The sequence below is a fragment of the Micropterus salmoides genome, unplaced genomic scaffold, assembly GCF_014851395.1.
Source record: "Micropterus salmoides isolate LMB-PRFRI ecotype aquatic unplaced genomic scaffold, ASM1485139v1 Ms_hic_scaffold_20, whole genome shotgun sequence".
NCBI classification, from domain to species: Eukaryota; Metazoa; Chordata; class Actinopteri; order Centrarchiformes; family Centrarchidae; genus Micropterus; species Micropterus salmoides.
Genome location: NW_024041151.1, coordinates 28,577,511 through 28,599,628, shown reverse-complemented (window position 1 = coordinate 28,599,628; position 22,118 = coordinate 28,577,511). Strand labels below are relative to the sequence as shown.

General features: G+C 41.2%; 1 protein-coding gene across 3 annotated transcripts in view; it reads left to right on the top strand.

The window, feature by feature from the left end:
• shroom3 (shroom family member 3) overlaps nt 1-22,118 on the top strand; it is a 73,004-nt gene that overhangs the window by 6,573 nt on the left and 44,313 nt on the right. The window contains exons 2-3 of one of the 3 annotated variants that reach the window (XM_038734116.1): nt 2,731-2,885; nt 15,423-15,602. In XM_038734116.1, the coding sequence (XP_038590044.1) occupies nt 2,731-2,885; nt 15,423-15,602 (335 nt within the window). Of the gene's footprint in view, nt 1-2,730; nt 2,886-4,860; nt 5,076-15,422; nt 15,603-22,118 lie in introns of those variants that run through there. The other 2 variants (XM_038734118.1, XM_038734117.1) reach the window with 2 other exon arrangements.

Sequence of the window (22,118 nt, the reverse complement as noted above, 5' to 3'; positions counted from 1 at the left end):
CAAACAGTGCAGGCATGTGCACTGCTCTGCAGAGCTGGGGAATGGTTTACATTTTAACACACTGTTTTTCTTTCACAGCTCTTAGAAGATGTTCCATTTCCTGTACAGGTTTACGTCTAATTAGATACATCTCTTATTTGTTAGGGTTAGGGGTATTATTATGATTTTATTGTTTTACGTCAAATTTACACGTCAACAATGTAGATCATTTTGAAAACCCATCTTTATTTGTCAGTGGCCCAGGCCTTACACTGAACTCACATTTGCTGGTGTAATTTTGTTGTGTTTTATCCAATGTCACCGTACAAAGGTGATTAATTCACTCGGGACATGCAATCTTGTGTGTGTGTGTGTGTGTGTGTGTGTGCGTGCATGTCTGTCAACAGCTAATTTTGAATACTACTGGACACATCAGTCTAATATATTTTTACTTACACTGTATGCTCAAGGACCTCTCATGGTTGGGGGGACAACTGAGTGAGATTCAGCTCTTATTTGTTTGGGAGGGGAGAGGGAGGTAGGCACTAAATTGGACAGAGAAATGATCCCCCTTGATTCCACTACTCTCATACACGCTGGAAACTGTTGTCAGAAAATTATGTAAAAACAACGATGAAATAAAGGCACTTACTTTCTGGTGTTAGTTAGTAACCTATGATCTGTGCATCTCTGAATGGAGTTATCCAGGTAGACCTTATTGAATGAAAATCCTGCATTCTTCACTGAAACGTACACTCATGGCTGTAATCTTCATGATAGGCAGCTTCAGATACTCTGGCAGCATCTGGGAGAGTTAGGTGACATTTTAACCTCTTCGGTGCAATATTTGTCATTTACACCTGGCTGAAATCTGATCAAAATGTGAACCAGATGTGGTCTGGAATTCCGATTGCATGCTGATTGTTCATTTACACCTGCAATAAATGTATTTTTCCTGATCCAGGTAAGATATCCAGATACAGAGTCTTTATACTGCATTCTGTTTGGTCAGGTTTTGCACATTACTGTGTGCTGACCAATTAAAATAAAATAAGAAGAATATCTAGTGTTCCCCGGTTATTGTACTAACCTGCTGCCTACCATGCTAGCTTCAAGATGGGGAAGACACTACTGCTACTGTGATCAACTTTCAAGAGGTCAACAATCCAGCCTACAAACCAGAAATTGTGGCTCGCAGCTTCCTCACGCAGCTTAAACGCAGCTTTAAGATGGCTGAAAGTCTCTCCTGTGTTAACTCAACTCACGGTCAGGAGTACTGTGGCACATCTAGTTTTAAGTCTCAGCTGAACTGTCTTACTTCACTGTGCACTTAATGAGAAGGAGAGCCACAGCAGTTTAATTTCACATTGAATCCATCCACCAAAGACAACAAAGGAATCCAGTCTAAACTGGTGACAGCAGGGACATTTTGACGACCAACTCACAATTTGATTGAGCTTATCTCACAGAGAACAAGACCACAAGACAATGTGACCTTTAAAGAAGCACCCACACATGCACACACAGTAATAAATAGACAGACGCAGACGTACGCTGCGATACTGCTGCACACACACTGACAGACTGCTAAGAGGCATCATTGGCAGTGCTGATAATGCAGTGGGGCCATGCTGATATGTACAGTATGTCTGTGTGTGTGCGTGTGTGTCAGACTGGGAGTTTCAGTTGAGCAATCATCACATTAGACAACAATATAGGAGTGAAACTTACAGACTATGCATTTCAATAAGCAGAGACTTCTATGAGAAATAGGAGAAATGAGAAAAGTCTTTGGCGATTAGACCTCATAGTGATGATGTGGAATTAAAGGGAGGGGTGAAGCCGTTGTCGTATAGTGGCTGATGGTAATGAAGGGATGAAGAAATGCAGAAGATCTGGATGTGATGAGGAGGGGACTTCTGCTGGTTTTGAACTGGGCCTTGATCTGATGAGCAGGAGGTGAACTGGGTGGAGGAGGGCCGCAGCAATTTTATACTGAAAAGACAGCTGACAGCTGCAGAGAGGAGAACAGATTTTCTTTAGTTTACGACTGCATGATTGGCTGATGGAGGTCTTGGCAAAGTTCAGCGACGTCAAAATGTAGCAAAACGTTTATTTCAACGGAAAGGGTGGTGCCTTGAACACACCGCTTTGTTTATATACTTGTCGCTGCTGATTGGGTAACACCCTAGACACGCCCACAAATGGGAGAAAACATACTCTGAAGCCTGTTGTGGAACGTTGCACGCTGTTTCGAGGAAACATGTCGTTCAATCAGAAACCGTTGCAAAGTGGTTCAAAACGTTTTGAGATTGAACTCGCCTCTGATTGTTAAACTGGAGTGAACGCCCATAGTCAGCCGATTAGAGAGGCAGGAAGAGAGAGGGAGAGAGTTTGTGAATGTATGAAGATGAAGATAGTCTTCCTGGTTAAACTTACACTGAGCTTGATGTCTATGTGTATTAGGATTTTCACCTAAATTAAATGTATGTCACTGAACGGGCACAAAGTAAAACGAACACATGCAATTGACTCCTTGCTAAGCTCCACTCCTCTTAGTTATTGTTGCTACCCTGTCAAGCTTTCCAATCTAGCATACAGTATGCAGTTTACAATAACAGTGGCAGATTCAGCTGTTGTCTAAATACACTCAAACTCCACCAGACCTTTACAGCTCACATTTGCGCTGTGCCATTTTCTTAAAAGTAAATCTGACCTTAGGTGCTTGTATTTGTGTTTGTGTCTGTGCAGGTAGAGGAGGGCGGTAAGGCAGAAAGTGTGGAGGTGCCTCTGCTGGTGGGGGATGAGATTATCATCATTAACAACGTGGAGCTAACAGGATACAGACAGGAGGCCATCGCACTGGTGAAAGGATCATACAAGACTCTGCAGCTCACCGTCCGCAGGTACAGACACTGTGTGTGTGAATGTGTTAGACTTCTGCACGGGCCTAAAAGTGGGACCCCACTTTGTGTGTGAGGTGTTTGTGTGTGTGTGTGCGTGTCAGAGAGAGAGAGGTTGACAGGGAAATATCTCTGGCTGATGGGTTAATTTATAGTTTAGAAGAGACAAATGATGACCCCCACATACACACACAAGAATTTCCACAGTGCAGGAAAAATACACAAACAATTATTTCATTAATTATTTCCTAAATTTAACTGATTAATATATATCCATAAAATGTCAGAAACAATGTCTTACTTAAAATTGAATTTTTAAACCAGTAAATTATGTTTTCTCTGTAATTCACTCAAATTAATATTGAAATTATAAAAATGTATTTTTGTCAATCAAATAGGAATACTATTAACATTAGTCGCAACTAGTTTTTTTAAGTCTTCAAACAGCTTTATACTAATGTTGAATTAAGACATATTATATTAAAATAAGTGTTGTGGTTTACACTGTTTTCAAATAGGGTGGTATTTATGATCTTGAAGAGGACATCTGACAGTTTAAGAAGTTCCCTCCTACCTTCCTTCCTTGCTTACTCCCAGTCAGCCAGTGTAATCTATAACTGATCAGGATTCTGCTGTACATCCTGGTTCATAGTCCAAATCAGAGCTAGTTGTCTTGAATAAACACACATGCACAGGCAGTCAAATACCGTTTTATTTTTACCTGTTATCTGTAATCATTCATTACTGCGGTTACCATTACTGATCGTTACATGCATTATATAGTTAATCAGCGAGTAAATGTGAACTCAAATATATATATATCCCTCGAAATTCACTTCTTTCATTACATACCAGTGACACTGAGACAGAGAGCCAGCTAAAGCAACATGTTCTGTATCTGTTGATCAATTGAGTAACGTTTTTTGTCAAAGTGAACTGTCTGCTTTTTTGGCCTTTTCAGCACAAATGTCACTGCCTTTTAATAGCTCAAGATGCTGGTTGCTGGTACGAGAACATGTGAAGTTGACATTCTCGCGGGTTTCGCGGGGTATGGCTGGTCCTGACCAGTGGTTCAGTTTGTTGGCCAGTGTAGTTATTCAGTCATATTTAGTGTGCACATTCCCCTACTATGCTGTCAGAAATTAAGTCGTGTCCGTTGCATGAACACTACTTTCTGCTAACAATCCCACACTGCAATGCACCACATATAATGGTGAATGATGCGGGAATTATTAAGTAAGTGTTGGAAATCAATTTACGTAGTGTTCACTATAGAGTAAACTACAGATTATATACACGGAGTAGTGAGTGAGTATAGTATAGTGAGTGAGCTCACGAGCTACAAAATATATTGTGTCATTAGAAATAGAGTTTTGCAGAATGTTTTTAAATAGTTTTTAACCTCCAAATTCCTCTTTGTACATAATTGGTGAATTTAAATGTTACATAATGTTAGCTCGATCTATCCCTGTTACTTGTTAGCCAGTTATTGTTCTCCCCTGCCTAAATGTATTAAGTTGTTAACCATAGTTTCACTTTTACTTATTGCTCTTCAGTTAAAATCAAACTTCTACAAATCTGGTAGGATAGTATTCACAGTGTTAAACACTCTACTGCTAGCTTCCCTTTGCCAGTTTAGATAGCTATGGTTAGCTACACTGTAGTTAGCTAACAATCCCATATCAAACTTCTTAAATTAGTCAGATGGCTCAGTGATGAAATGACTGAGTTTCAAGACAAAAGTGAACAGAAATCAAGCATGTCTGTTTAGTATTGTGCAGATGGACATGCTGGATGTTTGGAAACACAATCAACAGTTGAGTGGAAGAGTGAGAGACCTCCAATATGGCAGCCAGAGTGTGTCTTATATTACATAGCATCTCTGAGAATTCAGGTTGATGTCTTGCCTGGTAAAAATCCAGGTGTGTGTTTGGGGTTTGGGTGTGACTACTTTTAAGGCTGCTGTTGCTACTGCAGCTTTTGTTTACCGGAAGACGTTGAAGAGGCATGACACAATAGGACTTTAGACTTTAGACACAAACACACACAGACTGAAGGACAGGTGTAGAGGCACACTTAGCATTACGGGAAGACATGAGAATTTTTCCTTCAGACGTGCAGAGAGCAATGCTGTGTTTTGGTCTGATAAGCTTCCTGCAGGATGGGGAACCGTGAGAAACCAACTGCTGTCAGGTCTGTTTTTTTTTGAATGTTTAATTCTAGCAAGCTAATAAGTAGATTATATTGGTTGGGCTTGTACTGAGGCAAACTAGGATGTTTGAGGTGCAGTGAACTGTGCAGCAGGTAAAACTCTATACTTGCATTCACTGCTAGTGGACTAATTTTCGCATAAGTGCTGGCAGCCTGAAAAGGAAAAGAAAGGAAAAAAATCTAAATAAAAAAGGAAAAGAAAGGCAAAGGACTGTCAAAAGCTCTACGTACTGTTCTTCTTTCTGCTGATTTCCTGAAAACAAAGCCCATGTATTGTACCTTGTTTTCACTTCTGTGTAATTCTTATTAATGGGTAACTACACCAACATATTCTGCTAGAACCCTCCCTCCCAGCATATTTAAAAAATGAAGAGGTGAGAGGTGTGACCGAGCAACACCTGTAGGAAGCGTAGCCATGTGGCTACATAGTGTGACACTGTGAAGGCTTGTTAAGGCAGCAGATGTGTGAGAGGCACAAACTGGATCTTTGTACAGGGCCGCCAGTGTTCTGCTTCTGATAGGCCACTTACTGCGGCAGCCAACACACAAAAGAGAGCTTGCCTATTTCATAATGGTTAAGGAGGGGCGAGATAATTCTGATGACCTGAATTTTAAATCCAAGAAGACGTGTACAAGGTGATTCTGAGCAGAATATGTGTCCTCTTTAGAAACTGCAACACCCATGAGTGTCATCTGCGGTAGTTTATGGAGAATCAGAAAAGCTAATTCAGAACACTGAATTCATCCCAAACTGATCCATGTTTGAACAGGTTTCTACAAAAACAGTAATGTTTAGCCTCAGGTTGTAGTTATCGGAGCACACAACATCATTTTTAGCTCTGTGACTGGATGTTTTGATGTCTTTGGAGTTGAAGGAAAGTGTCTCTTCTCTTTTATCATTTCCTCCTCAACCTCCCTGGGATCACTTCTGCAGCTGCAAGATAAAAACCCTCTTAGGGACAATTAACACAGATTAATTGAATTGAAGTGATGGTTATTACTGCACAATAAAACCAAATGGCTGTGTGTGTGTGTGTGTGTGTGTGTGTGTGTGGGTGTGTGTGAGTACTCTATTGAGCAAGTATAATAAAAGTGTGTTTGACATTGGTAGATGTTTGAACGTGCTGTGTGGTGTGAGACCGATTTTCTGAGGCAGGTGCGAGCTGGTTGTATAGTTAGTTGTGTGTGTGTGTGTGTGTGTGCGTGTGTGTGTGTGTGTGTGTGTGCGTGTCCTCCATCCTCTGTGTCAGTTAGACAAAAGGTGTGTGTGCGTGACGTCGACACCAAACACACCTGTCAGACAGCGCCTCGCTCACCACACCAGTTTGTCTGTCTCTCTCTCCTCCATACCTGTATCGCTCCCTCTGACTGGTGTGTTCAGATGAGCCCTGATTGGCTGAGAGCAGCGTAGTAAAGAGACAGAGAGAGAGAGAGAGAGAGAGAGAGAGAGACGCGCAGAGCCACAGACTCACAGAGAGAGAACCATGCCATTGTTGTACTCACAACAAGTGTGTATACTGAGGAGCTGCCCAACAGAGATGTAAGTCTGTGTGGTGTGTGTGTAGTTTCAGTGGTGTTTTGTGTGTTTGTTATGTGAACTGAGAACAACCCAGTCTCAAGTAAAGATGGCTGGTGTGAAGTTAGAAACCGAACTGTATCATGATAAATATCGTGATATTAAATTGCATATATCACGATTTCATTTTATGTCATTAAAATCTTGTTATTATTGTGTGATCATCTGACTGTCCTGTTTCCCATATCTCTACAAAAACAAGACCCAAGATGTAATAAAATGGAATTGTCCTTTAATGATTCCTGAAAATCCAACTGTCCAGTTGATGAAATAAAAATACAAATAATTAATATTGAAATCAGTAACCAGTCTTTGGATTCAGACTTACGAGGTCTGAACACAGTTTGAGAGTGAGCTCCTGATCAGTTATAAATCAGTATGTTTCCCCCCAGCTAATTCTGAACTCTGGAGATTGTGAGACAACACTTTTGGCCAACAGGCTTCAGCAGGTCACGCCTATCTCAGTCTGTCTAAAGGCACCAACTTTGTGTACTTAGTGTTTCCCAGCTCTGTTTGGTCATTTCCCAAATATAAATCCTTGATTGCCAATAAAATGTCTGCGTAAATATTATTGACATATAGGGAAAATCACTGCCCTGCTGTCTGCAGGGCCTGCAGCGATAAATAATAACTAACAGAAATATCTTTCTAAAACATCGCTATACCGTTGGTTACATCTTTTTCACCCAGAGAAGAGGTTTTCATCAGGGCTGTGATTTAAGTCTGACTTTATTTATTGTACATATATACAGTGATATACAGTATAATGTATATATTAACTTGCTTTTCAGTTGCATCAGTGTGCTGCTCCTGGCCTCTCCCTCCTATATAGAGAGGTGAAGTCTCTTGTTCCATGGTCTCCTACTGAATTAAAAAAGCTTAGTTTTTGCTTCCTTTTGTCCATCCATTTGTCCCAAGTACTGTCAGAACTGGGTCCTGTCAGTAAATATAATGATAACGATTATTCAAAAAAGCCCTAGATGTCAGGACAACAAATACCAGTTTACCATAAATAATCACTGAACATAGTATGCGTTACCTCGGTTCCTACCTTGATATGACCACAATAGCATGAGGGAGTTTCAGAATGGCAGTAAACACACAAAAAGAAAAAGCTCAATGAGCTCTCAATGCAATTAAGAGAACCTTTTATAATTTCCAAATTCCAAAATGTGGCTTTAATAAACCAGTTAAAAAGTACATGTTCTATAGTTGGTGTATTGAGCTGCTGGATTTAGAGCTCCAGAACTGTATTTAGTAACAGGACCCTGCCATTTAATTATTTAATTTGCACATTTGTGGACCCCTCTGGCTCTGAGATATACACCCAGAACTCCCTGATGTCGAGCACAATGTTGATCAAACCAAATGTGAGGCGAGTCTGGCCCGGATCAGCTGCTAGATCTGGACAGTAGAAGTTTTAGGGGAGTTATGTGCTGTGACTATTTCTTGGCGAACAACAGATGCGTGCAGAGGCTTCCTGAAGTCTTGTTGTCACCATGAGGTTGCCAGGCAGCCGGCCACCAAGATGCTGCACAGAACTACTGGGAGGATGGATACACTGTTGTTTGTCAAGAAATAGCTCCAGAATGTAGCTCTGCATTGAACCACAACTTGGATGGAATAAATATGAGATGCAATGTTAATTTGTCAGACTAATCACATTCGGCTCTGTACACACAGACATGAGGTTGATATTGTTTGCCTCATCTCACACTATGAACGAAAGTGGATATTCTTATCTCCCACAATGTAACAAACTATCCTTTAAAGTTCTGTAGACAAAGTAGCTGATGTAGTAGCATAGGAAACAGTTTGTCTTAACAGATCAGATTTAGTGTTTAGAGTTTGTGCTGCTCTCAGATAGAGTTTGGATCAGATAAAAATGTATTCAACTAAGGGCAGCTTTTAAGGTGGTGAGCAAAGGAAACCCGTCTGCCTGCTTAAAGTTTTGTGTGTGTGTGTGTGTGTGTGTTTGGGTGGATGGTGTGTGAGTTCCCAATGGAGCATGTGTGTAGCGAGTGTTTTTTTTTTGTGTGCCTTCTGCTAATTGATACCTGACACTTGCGGCTTTCCTCATGAATGAGGTAAGATTATCACCACCCACCTGTGCTCTTGAATGTGTTGAGTATGTGTGGACCAAGTGTGTATTGGAGTTTTAATTTGGATTGTATGAAAGTGTGTGTCATAATTTCAGAGGAACTTCAAGTTAGTGTATTCCTGCAAATTAAGATGCTTGAGTGTTTGAGTCTGTTTAGTGTTTACACTGCTCCTTCTGTCGTGTGTGTGTTTGCGTGTGTGTGTGTGTGTTCATTACCTGGATTAACCCTTGCCTTGGACCTTGCAGCTGTTTTTCCAGTGTTTCGTCCTCTAATTCTCAGTAAGCAGCAGTCCACACTTAACCGGTGTTATGTTACACATGAAGAGTGTTTGTTTTCCAGGAAGCACAAGAACAAAACTAAGGCATTAGGCACCTGTTAGTCATCATTTGAATGTTTTTTAATAATGGCAGTATTGTGTGTCAGAAAGTCTTACCTCACTATTGGGTCACATTCCTGCTTAAAGCTGCAGTGTTCATTACAGAGCAAACTAAATATAATAAGAAAGAAACAGAAACTAATCCCATTCACACACACTCTAACACCAGTTACAATTGGGTGTTCAGAATCTTGCCCAAGGACACTTGAACCACCAACCTTCTGATGAGTAGAGACCTGCTTTACCTCCTAAGCCACAGCCACAGAATATTAAGAGAAATACTAAGATGAAATTGTATATTTAATAAAACATTTTTCATATCTCAAGGTTATAATTGTAAAGCTGTTATATTATGAGATATTGTTTCTTGGTATCAGTTTCTTTCCAGCCAGTTATGTCATTTTCAGTCATTCAGTGGACATTTCATTTCAGAGAAAACCTAAAGTGAAGTGAACCTAAATGTAGCATCTTTAGCATCATGTAAACAGAGTTCAGCAGCTGTGGTTGATGGGTACTGGTGGAGCCCTTGTAGCTGTTTTCTTACACTACTAAGAATCAGACAGCAAACTGAGAGTTGGCATCTGAAGGTATGTTGAAGTGTACATTTTTCAGGCTGCTAGTGTTTTTCCTGTCAGTGTCCTCAGTGGGAACGGCAGTCACTACTTTGTTGAGCAGGTTTGTCAGCGATTCTCTTCTGTTCTTTGCATGTGCTTTGTTTTGTTTTGTTTGTGTGACTCTCGCTCAGAGTGCAAAACTGACCACGAAAAACACCCTCCTCACTCACTGTTCCAGCATGTACAGCATAATTATTTAATCAATTATATTTTTTTACCTTATGTTGGACACAAAACAGGAGCTTGTAAGACTGCTTTTATGAGAGTAAATTACACAGATAGATAGATAGACAGATAGATAGATCTCTACAACCTACTACCTTGTACCTTGTAGATAGATACACTATTTGCACAAAAGTAGTGGGCATTAAAATGTAGTTGGTCCCCCCCTTTGCAGCTCTAACATCTTCTACTCTTTTTTTTCTGTGAGAATTTTTGCCTGTTCATCCAGAACAGCATTTGTGAGGTCAGAGACTGATGTTGGACACGAGGGCCTGGCTCTCAGTCTCCGTTCTAGTTCATTCCTAAGGTGTTGGATAGGGTTGAGGTTAGGGCTTTGAGCGGGCTGGTCAAGTTCTTCCACATTTCTTTGTGGAGCTGGCTTTGTGCACGGGGGCATTGTCATATTGAAAGAGGAAAGGGCCAAACACAAACTGTCAGAAGAACTGTTGTCTAAAATTGTATGCTGTGGCATCAAGATACAGCCCCTGTATTGGGGCAGGGGTGTCCCGGTACTTTTTCCCATATAGTTTAGATAGCTAAATAGATAGATAACACAAAACATGACTTGCATAGTGGCTTCAGTATACACTTCCTAGCCAAAAGCATGCAGACAACTGATCATTTCAATCATCTGTGATAGTTGAATGTGTCATTCCTTAGCTATTGGCAATGTTCTGCTAATGCTGCTATAACAGTCTTCACTCTTCTGGTTTCCGGCTTTCCACCAGATTTTGGATCCTTGTTGCAGGGATTTGCTCCCATTAAGTCACAACAGGCTTTCGGACCAAAAACAGCCCTGCATTAAAACAATGCATGTTCTGGGGGCGTGTTGTTAAGATCCTGGCGAGGCAATGAAATACAGTTCAGGAAGTCTAGTTGGTGTAACAGATGAAAACTTTTAGAGGTTTATCAGACCCTCAAACACTGCACAAAGATTTATAATTCTCATACTATTAATACCAAACTAACTAATCCCACAGGAATGTGTGCTTGCATGTATGATAGGCCTTTCCTCACGTTGCAGGACTGGCTCCATTCAAACAAATGAGAGTGCTGTGTGTTTTTTTTCAGGGATGAAGTCAGTGTGAACGTCGGCTTACTGAGGTGATCCTGGATGCTTCGCAATTCTTCTTCTTATTAAGTTGACATTTCAAACGTTAATGAACACTGTGAAGCAGACAGCAGGGAGGCGAGAGAGTTAAAGAGCTAAACAGAGACGAGAGCAGGAGATGAGTCATGATGTCGGTGTCTGTTAGGAGGTCATGCAGCATACCAGCACAGTTATCAGCAGAGTGTCACAGTGTGTGAATGAGATGATGGTTGTTGGTTACAATAACAGTGATTGCAGAAATATTTTTACAGCTGTTGTCGAGGTGCTATGACCTTTGAGCTCCTTAGATTTGGTTGCGATGTTGATGATCTGAGGACTGAAGCTCACTGTGGGCTACAAAACATGTTTCCATTCAAAGGTTTAGCAAAAGTGTGTTTGGATGAATATTTTACAGTGTGCCAAACATGATCATCTGTCAGAGAAGTAGGAACTTCAATGGTTGCTTTAATGTAGTTCGTGTTATTGTTGGTCATCAACCGCTTATCCTGCTACAGGGTCGCAGAGGGGCTGGAGCCAATCCCAGCTGGCTGGGGCGAAAGGCGGAGTACACCCTGGACAGGTCACCAGTCCATCGCAGGGCCATACATAGACAAGCAACATTGTTTTTTTCTGTATTTTTTTAATGAACAAATTAAACATTTAAATAAAAACAAGAGGATCAAAATTGGAAATGTATTTAGTGAGAAATGGAAGCCAAGAGGAATTTCAACACTTAGCAGCACTGCAGCATTAAACACTTACACTTACACTTATTGGTCGAGTATTCGCGGGAAGTATATCAGTCACCACTTTTAAAAATCTGCAGCTGCAAACCAGTTTGTTTTTTGGTCTTTGTGCTTCATTGACTTGATAACTGCATTTATAAAGCAGTAAATCACGATCACCATCAGTACGACTTGAATCTACTTCATGCTAACTGTTGTTGCTGTGTTGCACAAAAAATGTCTGTCTGACGCTTTATATGGTGTCATTGTTGTATATTCACAAGCAAAAGTTGTGCGTGGCCTAATTTGTCTACTCTTCATGGGTCTTTAGACTGTGGTGGAAACACAGATAATGGGCTGAAGGAACCTTTAAGTTCCTTGTAAAGTAGTTTCTGGGACTAAAAGATCCAGGTACTTGGGGTGGAAACACAGTCAGAGTCCCCCCCTCCCCTTCATTCATCACCAGTGACTCTCTTTCTTTGTTCCCTTTTGTTGTTGGTTGACGTAATAGAGCTTAATGAATGCTTGAGTTTCTCTGCTCAAAAAAAGAAGAAGAAGAAGTCATTACATGGGCGAGCCGCCACAAAATGGTTTCCCAGGCAACTGCTCTATGTGTGTGTTTTACCACAGGGAAAAACTGACACAACATTGTGGGCAAAACATTTTAGATTTTTGTATACCTTCAGTATGTATTTAGTTCCGAGGCAAAGGCAAAGTGGGCAACTACCCAGCGGTCCCAAAACTGCAGGGGCCCTGAAAGCTCCAGGTTTACATTGAGTAAATCTTCTTTGGGTATGTTCACCACCACATCAACTGACATGATAGGAGCCTCAAGGCTGGTCCCGCCTTAACTGCTTTACCGCAGGGTAGGGGGTAGAATGGGTCTTCCACTGATCACAGGGTTGGAGGTTTGATCCCCCACCACCTCCTGTTTACACATCAAAGTTACCTTGGGTAAGACACTGAATGTGAGTGGTTGTCTGTCTATATGTGGCCCTGCGATGGACTGGTGACCTATCCAGGGTGTACTCCGCCTTTCGCCCAATGCAAGCTGGGATTGGCTCCAGCCCCCCGCGACCCTGTACGCAGGATAAGCGGTTGACGATGGACGGATGGATGCTCATGGTCAGGCCACCTCCTGCTAATGGTGTGTGAGTGTGTGCAAGAATTTACCTCATAAAGTGTCTCGATAAGGGTCAATATGTCAAAGTCTTGTTTAAAGGACTTTGTTTGTATTTTTTTAACTAGATTTTTATGATTACATGGTGCATATTCCTTAATTAATTTGTGTTCAAATAATCAAATTACTACTTTGGTCTTTTCAACAGTATTCGCCATTGTACGACATATGTTACGACGCAGCAAAATGCATTCCTGGCAATCACCTGGCTTAAAACAAGATTTAGGTAGTCTGTTGTAGACCGCATTTTGGCCTTTCTCATGGTTTAAAAAGTGACATTCATAGAAAAGTTTGGTCTCATCGCAAACAAGAGCCCACCTAGTAGAATATATACAGTATATATGACCACCTATTATCATGAAACTCACAGGTCACATGATAACTACTAAAAGAACTGAAACACATCCATGACAAGAGGATTTGCTATGTCATCATGTTACTATTGGGATAGAAATTCCATCCATATAGTCTGCCTTACATAAAGCATCACTGGGTGTCTTGTTATGGTTCTTGATTCTGTGCAGGGAGGAGCTGGACTCTGGGCTCATTGACTTGGTTTTCAATCATTTTGACTTTATTTATTTAACAGGATAAATCAAATGCCTCACTGACAGACACAGTTACTGTACATTGTCTTCCTCTTTGACCTCAAAATTAAAAGAGAACCACACCTATATTGTTACACATGACAGCTAACAATTTAATTAAGCTTGGTGAAAAGTCATAGAGCAGAGGGTTAAATAAAAGTAGATGGTGCAGCACAGCCAATAAGCTACCACGGCAACCTTCATTTTGGAATTTGCAATTGGAAAATTGCATGTAATTCACTAATGTTGAACTTGATGTGTAAGTATTTGCTGGGATTGACTATACTCCCGCGAGTGAATTCCTTGATTGCGAACGTTCCATTAGAATGAATTGATTTTGACACTAACATTTCAGTATTTTCTCACTATTGAACTTAATGGAATGAACGAGTTTGTTCATTGGCACGTGTCCCATGATTATCTGATGAATGGATATATTGTTGATGTCTTGTGCATCATTTTAGACACACTTCCTCAAAATTCACAGCATACGGTTCAATTCCCAAGTCTCATCTGGCTGAACACTGCTGTTATCTCTGGATGAGTAACTACCTGAAAACCATTGAACTCAGGTGAGCTCAGTGCCAGGTAAAAGGTGCAGAGAGGGCAGTGTGTGTGTGTGTGTGTGTGTGTGTGTGTGTGTAATGAGATGGAAAGTGGATGTGACAACATGGTCCCTCCTGTTCTGGTTATTTCAGGGTGTTGTGGCTGCCACGAATTCCTTTAACCAGCTCGACAGGTTTCACTTTAATGGGCTTTTATCTGTATTTGTGTGTGTGTGTGTGTGTGTGTGTGTGTGTGTGTGTGTTTGTGTGTTCGTGCGTGCGTGCGTGTGCATGCATGTGGTACAGATTAGTGTGTAGATGCTGTATAAAGTTCTGAATACTTAGCAGTGGAATTTCCTCAGTTAATAATATAAGGTAGGGTGTGTTTGTGTGTGTGTGTTTTTGTAAGGATTATCTTCTGTATTCATCTCTGTTCAAAGTGATTGAAGATTTAAACGGCTCTGACACTTTTAGTTTAATTAAAGAGTGAGATGTTTGTTATCTGATGACAAAAGGATTTGTATTCATCTTATATAAATTCTGATATTTAAAGGTTCTGTACAATAACTTCACTGTTCTCTAGGATCAATAAACCAGAAGCAGTAGTAGCTCAGAGACCACCATAATTAACCACCATAATAATTGCAGTTTGTACATTAGCCTTCTAACTAAAGGCAGAAACATTGATTTCAATACTCACATTTATTGAACTTAAATTCTCTAACATGTAACACGTCAAACAATAAACAGTCAATTATATAATTTACTAAAACTAGACAGACTGACAACGTAATCCAAAGTCTTATTTAGAAAGTTTTGAGCGCCTCACCGGTGTTGACACCATGGTTTGCTTTTGAATGGCAGCAATTTATCACACTGCATAGGCCACTGTGGTGAACAGCGTTTGATAAATTAGTAAATTGAGAATGTGATGGGTCATACAGTGGCAACAGAAGACAGACATGCTGACGGTCCTGTTTGAACCGGTCGGACTTGAACGCAACAGGCCTGGTTTATTTTGACAGCCCTGTGGTTAAGTGCGGCGGTTGTAGAATAGCTAATCTGCTCTGGAAAATCAGAAAGAAAGTATCAAAATGAACAATATTGTGAAAGCATTGAGATACATTTGAAAAAGAGAGGCTGACTTGGGTACTCAGAGAAAGCTTTTAGAGAATTTACATTATTAACTTATGGAAGTAGTTCTCTACATTCTTTACAGTGTAAATTAGTATATTAAAAAGGAAAACATCATGCTAGATGAGGAGAAATTTCTCATCAAAATAATGTTGTAATTCTCTGCCTGTCTGTTCAGGGAGATTGATCCAGGATATATCGAGGAGTTTGGTACTTCATATCCATCTCTACCCGCTCTTCCTCCTCCTTCTCCTCCTCCTCCTTCTCTATTACCACCACAACAACAACAAACACCACCCTCATCCCACCACTGCGGACCGTGTTCAGCAGACAGAGCCGATCTATACATCAAGAACAGGTAGGAGAGAGCAGAGGCCCTCCATCAATTGACCATTTGCTATCCCCTTCACATGAACAGTAGTTGTCCAATCATTTCTTGCAACTGTAACTAGACAGCTTTTGATTTTTCCACATGTTGAAGCAATGGGCTGTACAATAAGAGATGGTGGTTCTTTTCTCCAAAAACCAAAAATCAAGAGCAAAAGGGTAAGCAATGGATTAGACAGTGTATTTTCTGCTATAACTTTAACTGTAATCGTTATCTCAATAGTAAGCCTGCGTTCTCTCCAAGGCTATGGAGTATTTTGTTCTACAGTATTTTGTGGGGTTAAGTTGAAAAAAGCCCTGCTCACAACAAGCACATCCACTGTTTAGTATTTCACCACTATGTAGGAGCCAGTCCTATAACAGGGTATAGGCTTTAGGTTTTCCCTGCCATTATATGGCTTAGGCGCACTGCCTAAGTCTCAGAAGAAACATTTTGGTGAGAAGGAGATATATATATATATATCATTTCAAAGATTGTGACTGACTACTTATCGAGCTAGCATAATTCACAACAGTGAAGCATCCAAGCCCTCTTAGTAAGTTTTACTAGCCAGTCAAAAGTTCTTTTAAGACAATCACTGCAAGCACTGGGAAAATGGTGTAAATGTCACTGAATGGAAAATAAATTACTTCACTGGAAAGAATACAATCCATGCAAGTACAAAGCAGTAGGCCTATTTAATATCACAGATGAGAGTGAATCCTCTACCAGTTATTACATTAAAATGCTGGGTCGGAACAGGTTGACCACACATCCTCTTTTTCCCGGACATTTTTGGGACCTAAAAAATGTGTCCAGATTGGATTTTTAAATTGCCCAAAATGTCAAGGATTCGTCTTTTGCTTTCTACGGTTGGCATTCATTGTGTGCGTTTTTGCATTGCTTTGACCAGTACCAGCAATATTACATTTTACTCTTTGGCGTACCGTGACTTCTCACAAGCTGTTGGTACTCTTATCTGCCCTCACCAATTACTTGAAATGCCCCAGCGCTAACCTTCCACCAATTGTGGGTGTCCGTCTGCCTCCTGGCCCAACTGTCCTCAAGTTAAGTAATGTACCAAGTTGTGGCTTAGAAGGTTGTGGCTCAAGGGGTAGAGTGGTTGTCCACTTATCAGATGGTCGGTGGCTTGGTCCCCGGCTCCCACAGTCTGCATGTCGAAGTATCCTTGGGCAACCACTGAATCCCAGATTGCTCGAGGTGGCTGTTCCATCATTGTGTGGACGTCTATGCATTTATTTCCGTTTCTGATGGCAGTGGCACCTTCGCCTCTGCCACTCAGTGTGTGTATGAATGTGAAAAGAGCTTTGAGTGGTTGGAAAGACTATAAAACAACACTGAGTGCCAAATAGCTAGGTAGTTAGGAATCTTGCTTAAGTACTATGTCTGTGTTATAAATGTTAATTTTCTATACACTGTGAATCCATAACATCAAATGTTTCCATAGTAGCCCATCTACCACATGCACCACTGTCATTAGTTTATTAGCCCTGAGCAGTGGGGGATAGTGGAGGAGTCCACCTCCTCTGATCTTGCCGGAGTCGTGAGCTCTGTCAGCTCAGAACACGGTCCACCATCGAGTGCTTGATCTGTGATGTTGATGGAGCAGGTCTATGTAAAGATGTGGGTACAACATTCTTTGATTTCCCATTTCAAACCTGTTTGAATGGGCTGGGTGGATCATCTCAAAGCTCCAACGATGTGTCAGCGACCACAGCTGGACTGAGCCGTCAGCTGTACTGACACACTAAATAAGTTATCATGAGTCTCAAACACTGTCAAAGTTTGAAGGCAGGTTGGATGCTGCCCATCTTTCATAAACAGGTGTTTCAATTAGGAATAAGAATTTATTGTGGTGTTACCAATGTTTCAATGACAATTAATTTAATTAACATTTAAAAAAATAGTGATTGGTTCAGACCAAAGAGTGAGTTGTGGTTGCCGACATATTGTCGCTGCAAGGTATATTATCGCAATTCCTTTCAGTGTCAATAAGTTGTCCTCATTTTTCTAACCGTGTTCAACGGTGGGAAACTCTGTGGGTAAAAACAGAAAGTTATGTCAAATCAGTGACGGGCTTACTGCTGAGCTGAGGAGGTCATAACCCCTGGTGTAAGGATGTCCTGCTTGTGGTTCCTTTGTGTGTGTGTGTGTGTGTGTGTGTGATTTATTAGTGTCCTGTTGTGTGTTTGTGACTCAGGGTTCAGACTGAGATTAACAGGAAAACAAACCGTGTAAACAGAATCTGCTATTTGTACTTGTTTGATTACATGGTCTTAAAATATAAGCCCTTCCTCTATAGAGTTGTAACTGATGACTTGGAGCTCTTGGCTCTCCACTTTGGAACAAAATACTTCTATGTATAAATATCTAAACTGAACAAAATTATAAAGACAACACTTCTGTTTTTGCCCCCATTCATCATGAGCTGAACTCAAAGATCTAAGACTTTCTCTATGTACACAAAAGGCCTATTTCTATTAAATATTGTTCACAAATCTGTCAAAATCTGTGTTAGTGAGCACTTCTCCTTTGCTGAGATAATCCATCCACCTCACAGCTGTGGCATATCAAGATGCTGATCAGACAGCATGGGGATTGCACAGGTGTGCCTTAGGCTGGCCACAATAAAAGCCCGAGCCAGATCCGGGAGAGACAAGCATATCACTTCAAGCTCTCTTAAAGTGTGTTGGAACTCCTACCCTACCCCTCCCCTTGTTCCCTTACTGCCCTCACCCTCTCACCTTACCGCCCTCTATTAATGACACATACAGATATGCTGACTGTTCTATTTCTATCCATGAGTAAATGTGTTAGTTTTGATGGATTCAGTTTTAGATATATTATAGATGACGTATGGTAAAATAAAAACATTGGAGCTTCTTCTTTTCCTTGCAATTTGTGTTTTTTGTAGGGTGCTCAGTTTAATTTGGGATGTTTTATTTTCCAGAATAATTTGGTGGTCAGTGAGTTTATTAATGTAAGCCAGTTAGTAGTGGGCTGAGATGTAAAAGCTTGTCTAGGCAACTTTGGAGAAACCATCAAGAGTCTAGTATCCAACCAAAAAACCCCCACCCCCTTCGTTCAGGCCTCCCTCCAAAGCCACTCCCCCGAAACACATTTTCATGCGCAATGAGAGCACAGGCAGAGGGCGCACGTAGGCAGTTAGACAGGAAGATGGGCGAGCCAGTCATTTCATTCAGGCCAAATTAAATGATTGGAGGTGCTTATTACATTCCTGTGAAAGCCACAGATACAGGATTTTCTCCTCTTTTTTGCATCAGAGCAACAAATGTAACAAAAATGCTTCCAAGATAAATTGCCTACGCCAGCTTAAAATTTTGGTATGATTTTTAGGACCATTTTTATGGTTGCTATTCTGCCAAAAGGTAGAGTAAGGTAGAGTAGAGGGTAAATTTGTCCAGTGATTTCATCTTTTATTGTTCTAATTAGTGGCACAAAATTAAGGTGGAACAGATATTTAATACTACCCCTGTTGAGGGGTGTGTTTTATGCTGTTGAATTCACAGCACGTCGTCATGGAGGAGTGGAAGAGGACACCAGTGGAATTTTTCCAGTTGATAGCATAGTCTGATATATCAGAAAAGGAAATGATGAGCTTGATGGGGAGTTTGGTGGTTCTTGTAAGGAAAGCAATATGTCATCTGGATAGAGACGTTTTTGTCTTGTGTGGAAGGTAGAAGGTAGGATTATTTGTCACTTGAGGTTGTAAGGTGAAATGAAGTTTGTAACTCCCTTTGGCTACTGAGCAGACAATTTAACGTAATACAAAAGCAATATAAAAATGGTAAACAGAAATATACTATATTCATCTGAGCAGTGCTGATGACAAGGCTCACCGATATCACTGATGCTCTGTAGATGGGTACCAATGACCTTCTGAGCAGTTTTAATCACACGTTGCAGAGCCCTCCGGTCCTGGGCCGTGCGCATCCCATGCCAGTTAGTGATGTTTCCAGTCAGAATGTTTTGTATGTTTTGGATTCCGGTGATATTATTATTTTGACCTACTGCGGCAGCTAGCATCCTTGCTTTCCCTTCACCCTGCGCGGTGTGAAACTCTGCAATGTTAATCCATTTGTGAAAGCTATAGCCATTGGTGAATTATAATGTATTTTAAACCAGTGAATAATGTCTCCATGAAACCAAATTTGAGGAGTGTTTCAAACAAGAATGCCGAATGCCTTTTGATGTTGTTTTGTTGCGATATATATTCATTCACATTCACAGTGAGCTCCAATCAGATAGGGTCTAATTCACTGTGAAAAGTTACAAGATTCTGTAATGATGAACTAAGGTCAGTGTGTTCTGTGAACGTATGGGGCCTGTACCTCTAATCTACACTAGCTTCCCTCTCTCTCTCTCTCACACACACACACACACGCACACACACACTTTACAATACTTGTGGGGGTCCAACAGCTTTGTGGGAACAAAAAAGCTGCTGGACCCAACAAGTATAGTGTAATCCCGGTTTATGCACCCCACAAATGTAGTAAAACAAGTGCACAAACACACACACACACACACACACACACAGTGTTGTGTGTATAAACTCAGACAAACAGTCTATAAATACTGACACTCTGCTCAGCCAGTTTCATCCTAATATGGAGGTCAGGTCCAGGTCCTGCTATTAAGCATTTAATGAACATCACTGCCTCATGGGGGTGCTAGTGTAACTACAGACATTTACTGCTTTGCTGATTTTTCTTGTGTCCTATTGCCCATTCCCTTTATCGTTAAAGTATGTTAGGATCAAATTTGAAACCTGTAGGTAAAGAGTTGGGCTCTTTACTTACAATGCAATAGTTAGTTTGAAATAGTCGAGTTTAAAAATTGTGTTCTTCGCTCATGGAAAGCTCACAGGTCTTCTTTGTTTGGAGGGGTAACTGAGCAGTTAGGGGAACCTCCTGCAAGTCTGAAGTTAGTTATTGGCTAAGTGTCCTCATCAAGTGCCTTTGAGCAGCAACTTGTTTGCAGGTGACTGATAAAATGTACTCTACTATTGGTCTCAGTCAGATAAACAGGCAGAATGACTCCTCCTGCAATCCCCTGGGCTCTCGTGGTTATCAGATACCACTGAGGAGAGAGGGGGAGCTGGCGGGGAGGGATACTTGTCTCTTATTGGCCCAAAAACAGGAAGTGGGCCATCAGAGCCCCATGAGGCTGGGTGTTAATCTGGAAGAGCACAGACTGATTTATAAACTCTTTCTCTGACTCCATCTTCTTTTTTCCCCTTTTCCCTTTCCTTTCCTTTCCTCTCTTGTCTTACTTTCCTTTCCCACCATGCTCCTCTTCGTCTTCCCTGTTCCACCTCCTCACCTCACATTTTTCTTAGATTGCTTTTCTCTCTGCTTCTTCCTCCTCAGATGTTTCTTTAGTTGAATGAGCACATTTTTCTTAAATGACATCATCACATTACACAAAACACACATACAGAAGCACAATACAAACAAACTCCCTCACACACACACACACACACACACACACACACACACACACACACACACACACACACACACACACACACACAAAAAAAAACAACTTTAAAGGCAAACAGTGCAGTCCAGTGTTGGAACTGGCTGCATTAGTCTCTGACTCATATCTAGTTCAACACTATGTATTTACTAAGGTTTTGGGAGGATAGAAGCACATCATCAATTGCTCTTACAATTCGCTCTTCAGTCCTTCCCTTCAGCCACACTCTCTCATCCCCGGCCCTCTGCATTGCTCTCTGTCCCTGTTTCCAGACACTGCTCACTTTTCCCAAGCCATGTGCTCTTCCTCCAACTCCCTTATCCTTCATCCTCAAGCTGTCCACCAGATTCCCTCACACTTTCCCTCCTTTTCCCCATCACTTGATTGCCCCACTCATCTACACACCTGTTCCCACTTCTCTCATCAGCCCTGTATTTACCCGACCTGCTCCGCCACTTACCTGCAACTCATTCCCTCATCAGCCACTCGCCTTGTATACTACCTGTTCTTTGCCAGATTATGTTATGTTGCTGTGTGCATCATGTCTTGTCTGTTGTACCTTTGTGTGAATAAATGACTGAACTACACGAGCTCTGCCTTTGTTGTCTGCATTTCAGTCCTATTCCCTGTGTTCCCCTTTACCCTGCTTGCACCAGTCATGACAGTACAGTCTGGCCAAACATAGACTCAGCAGACAGTCACCTGGCCTGCCTGCCTTTTTTATGGCATGACTTAGTAGTGACACACTTATGATACATACTTTTAATACAACACTGCCCCCCCCCACCCCTAACGCACACATAGAAGCTTTTAATATAGCTTCCCAAAGATGTTCTGACAAACTCACTCACACAGTTAAAGTGTATCAGTATCCTCTTTTACCCACCTCTCTCTCTCTCCAATTTTGGTTTTCGGGCAGATCAGAGAGATTATTATTATGGGCTGGATGAACAGTTTCCCACGGCAACAGATATGATCTCTGTT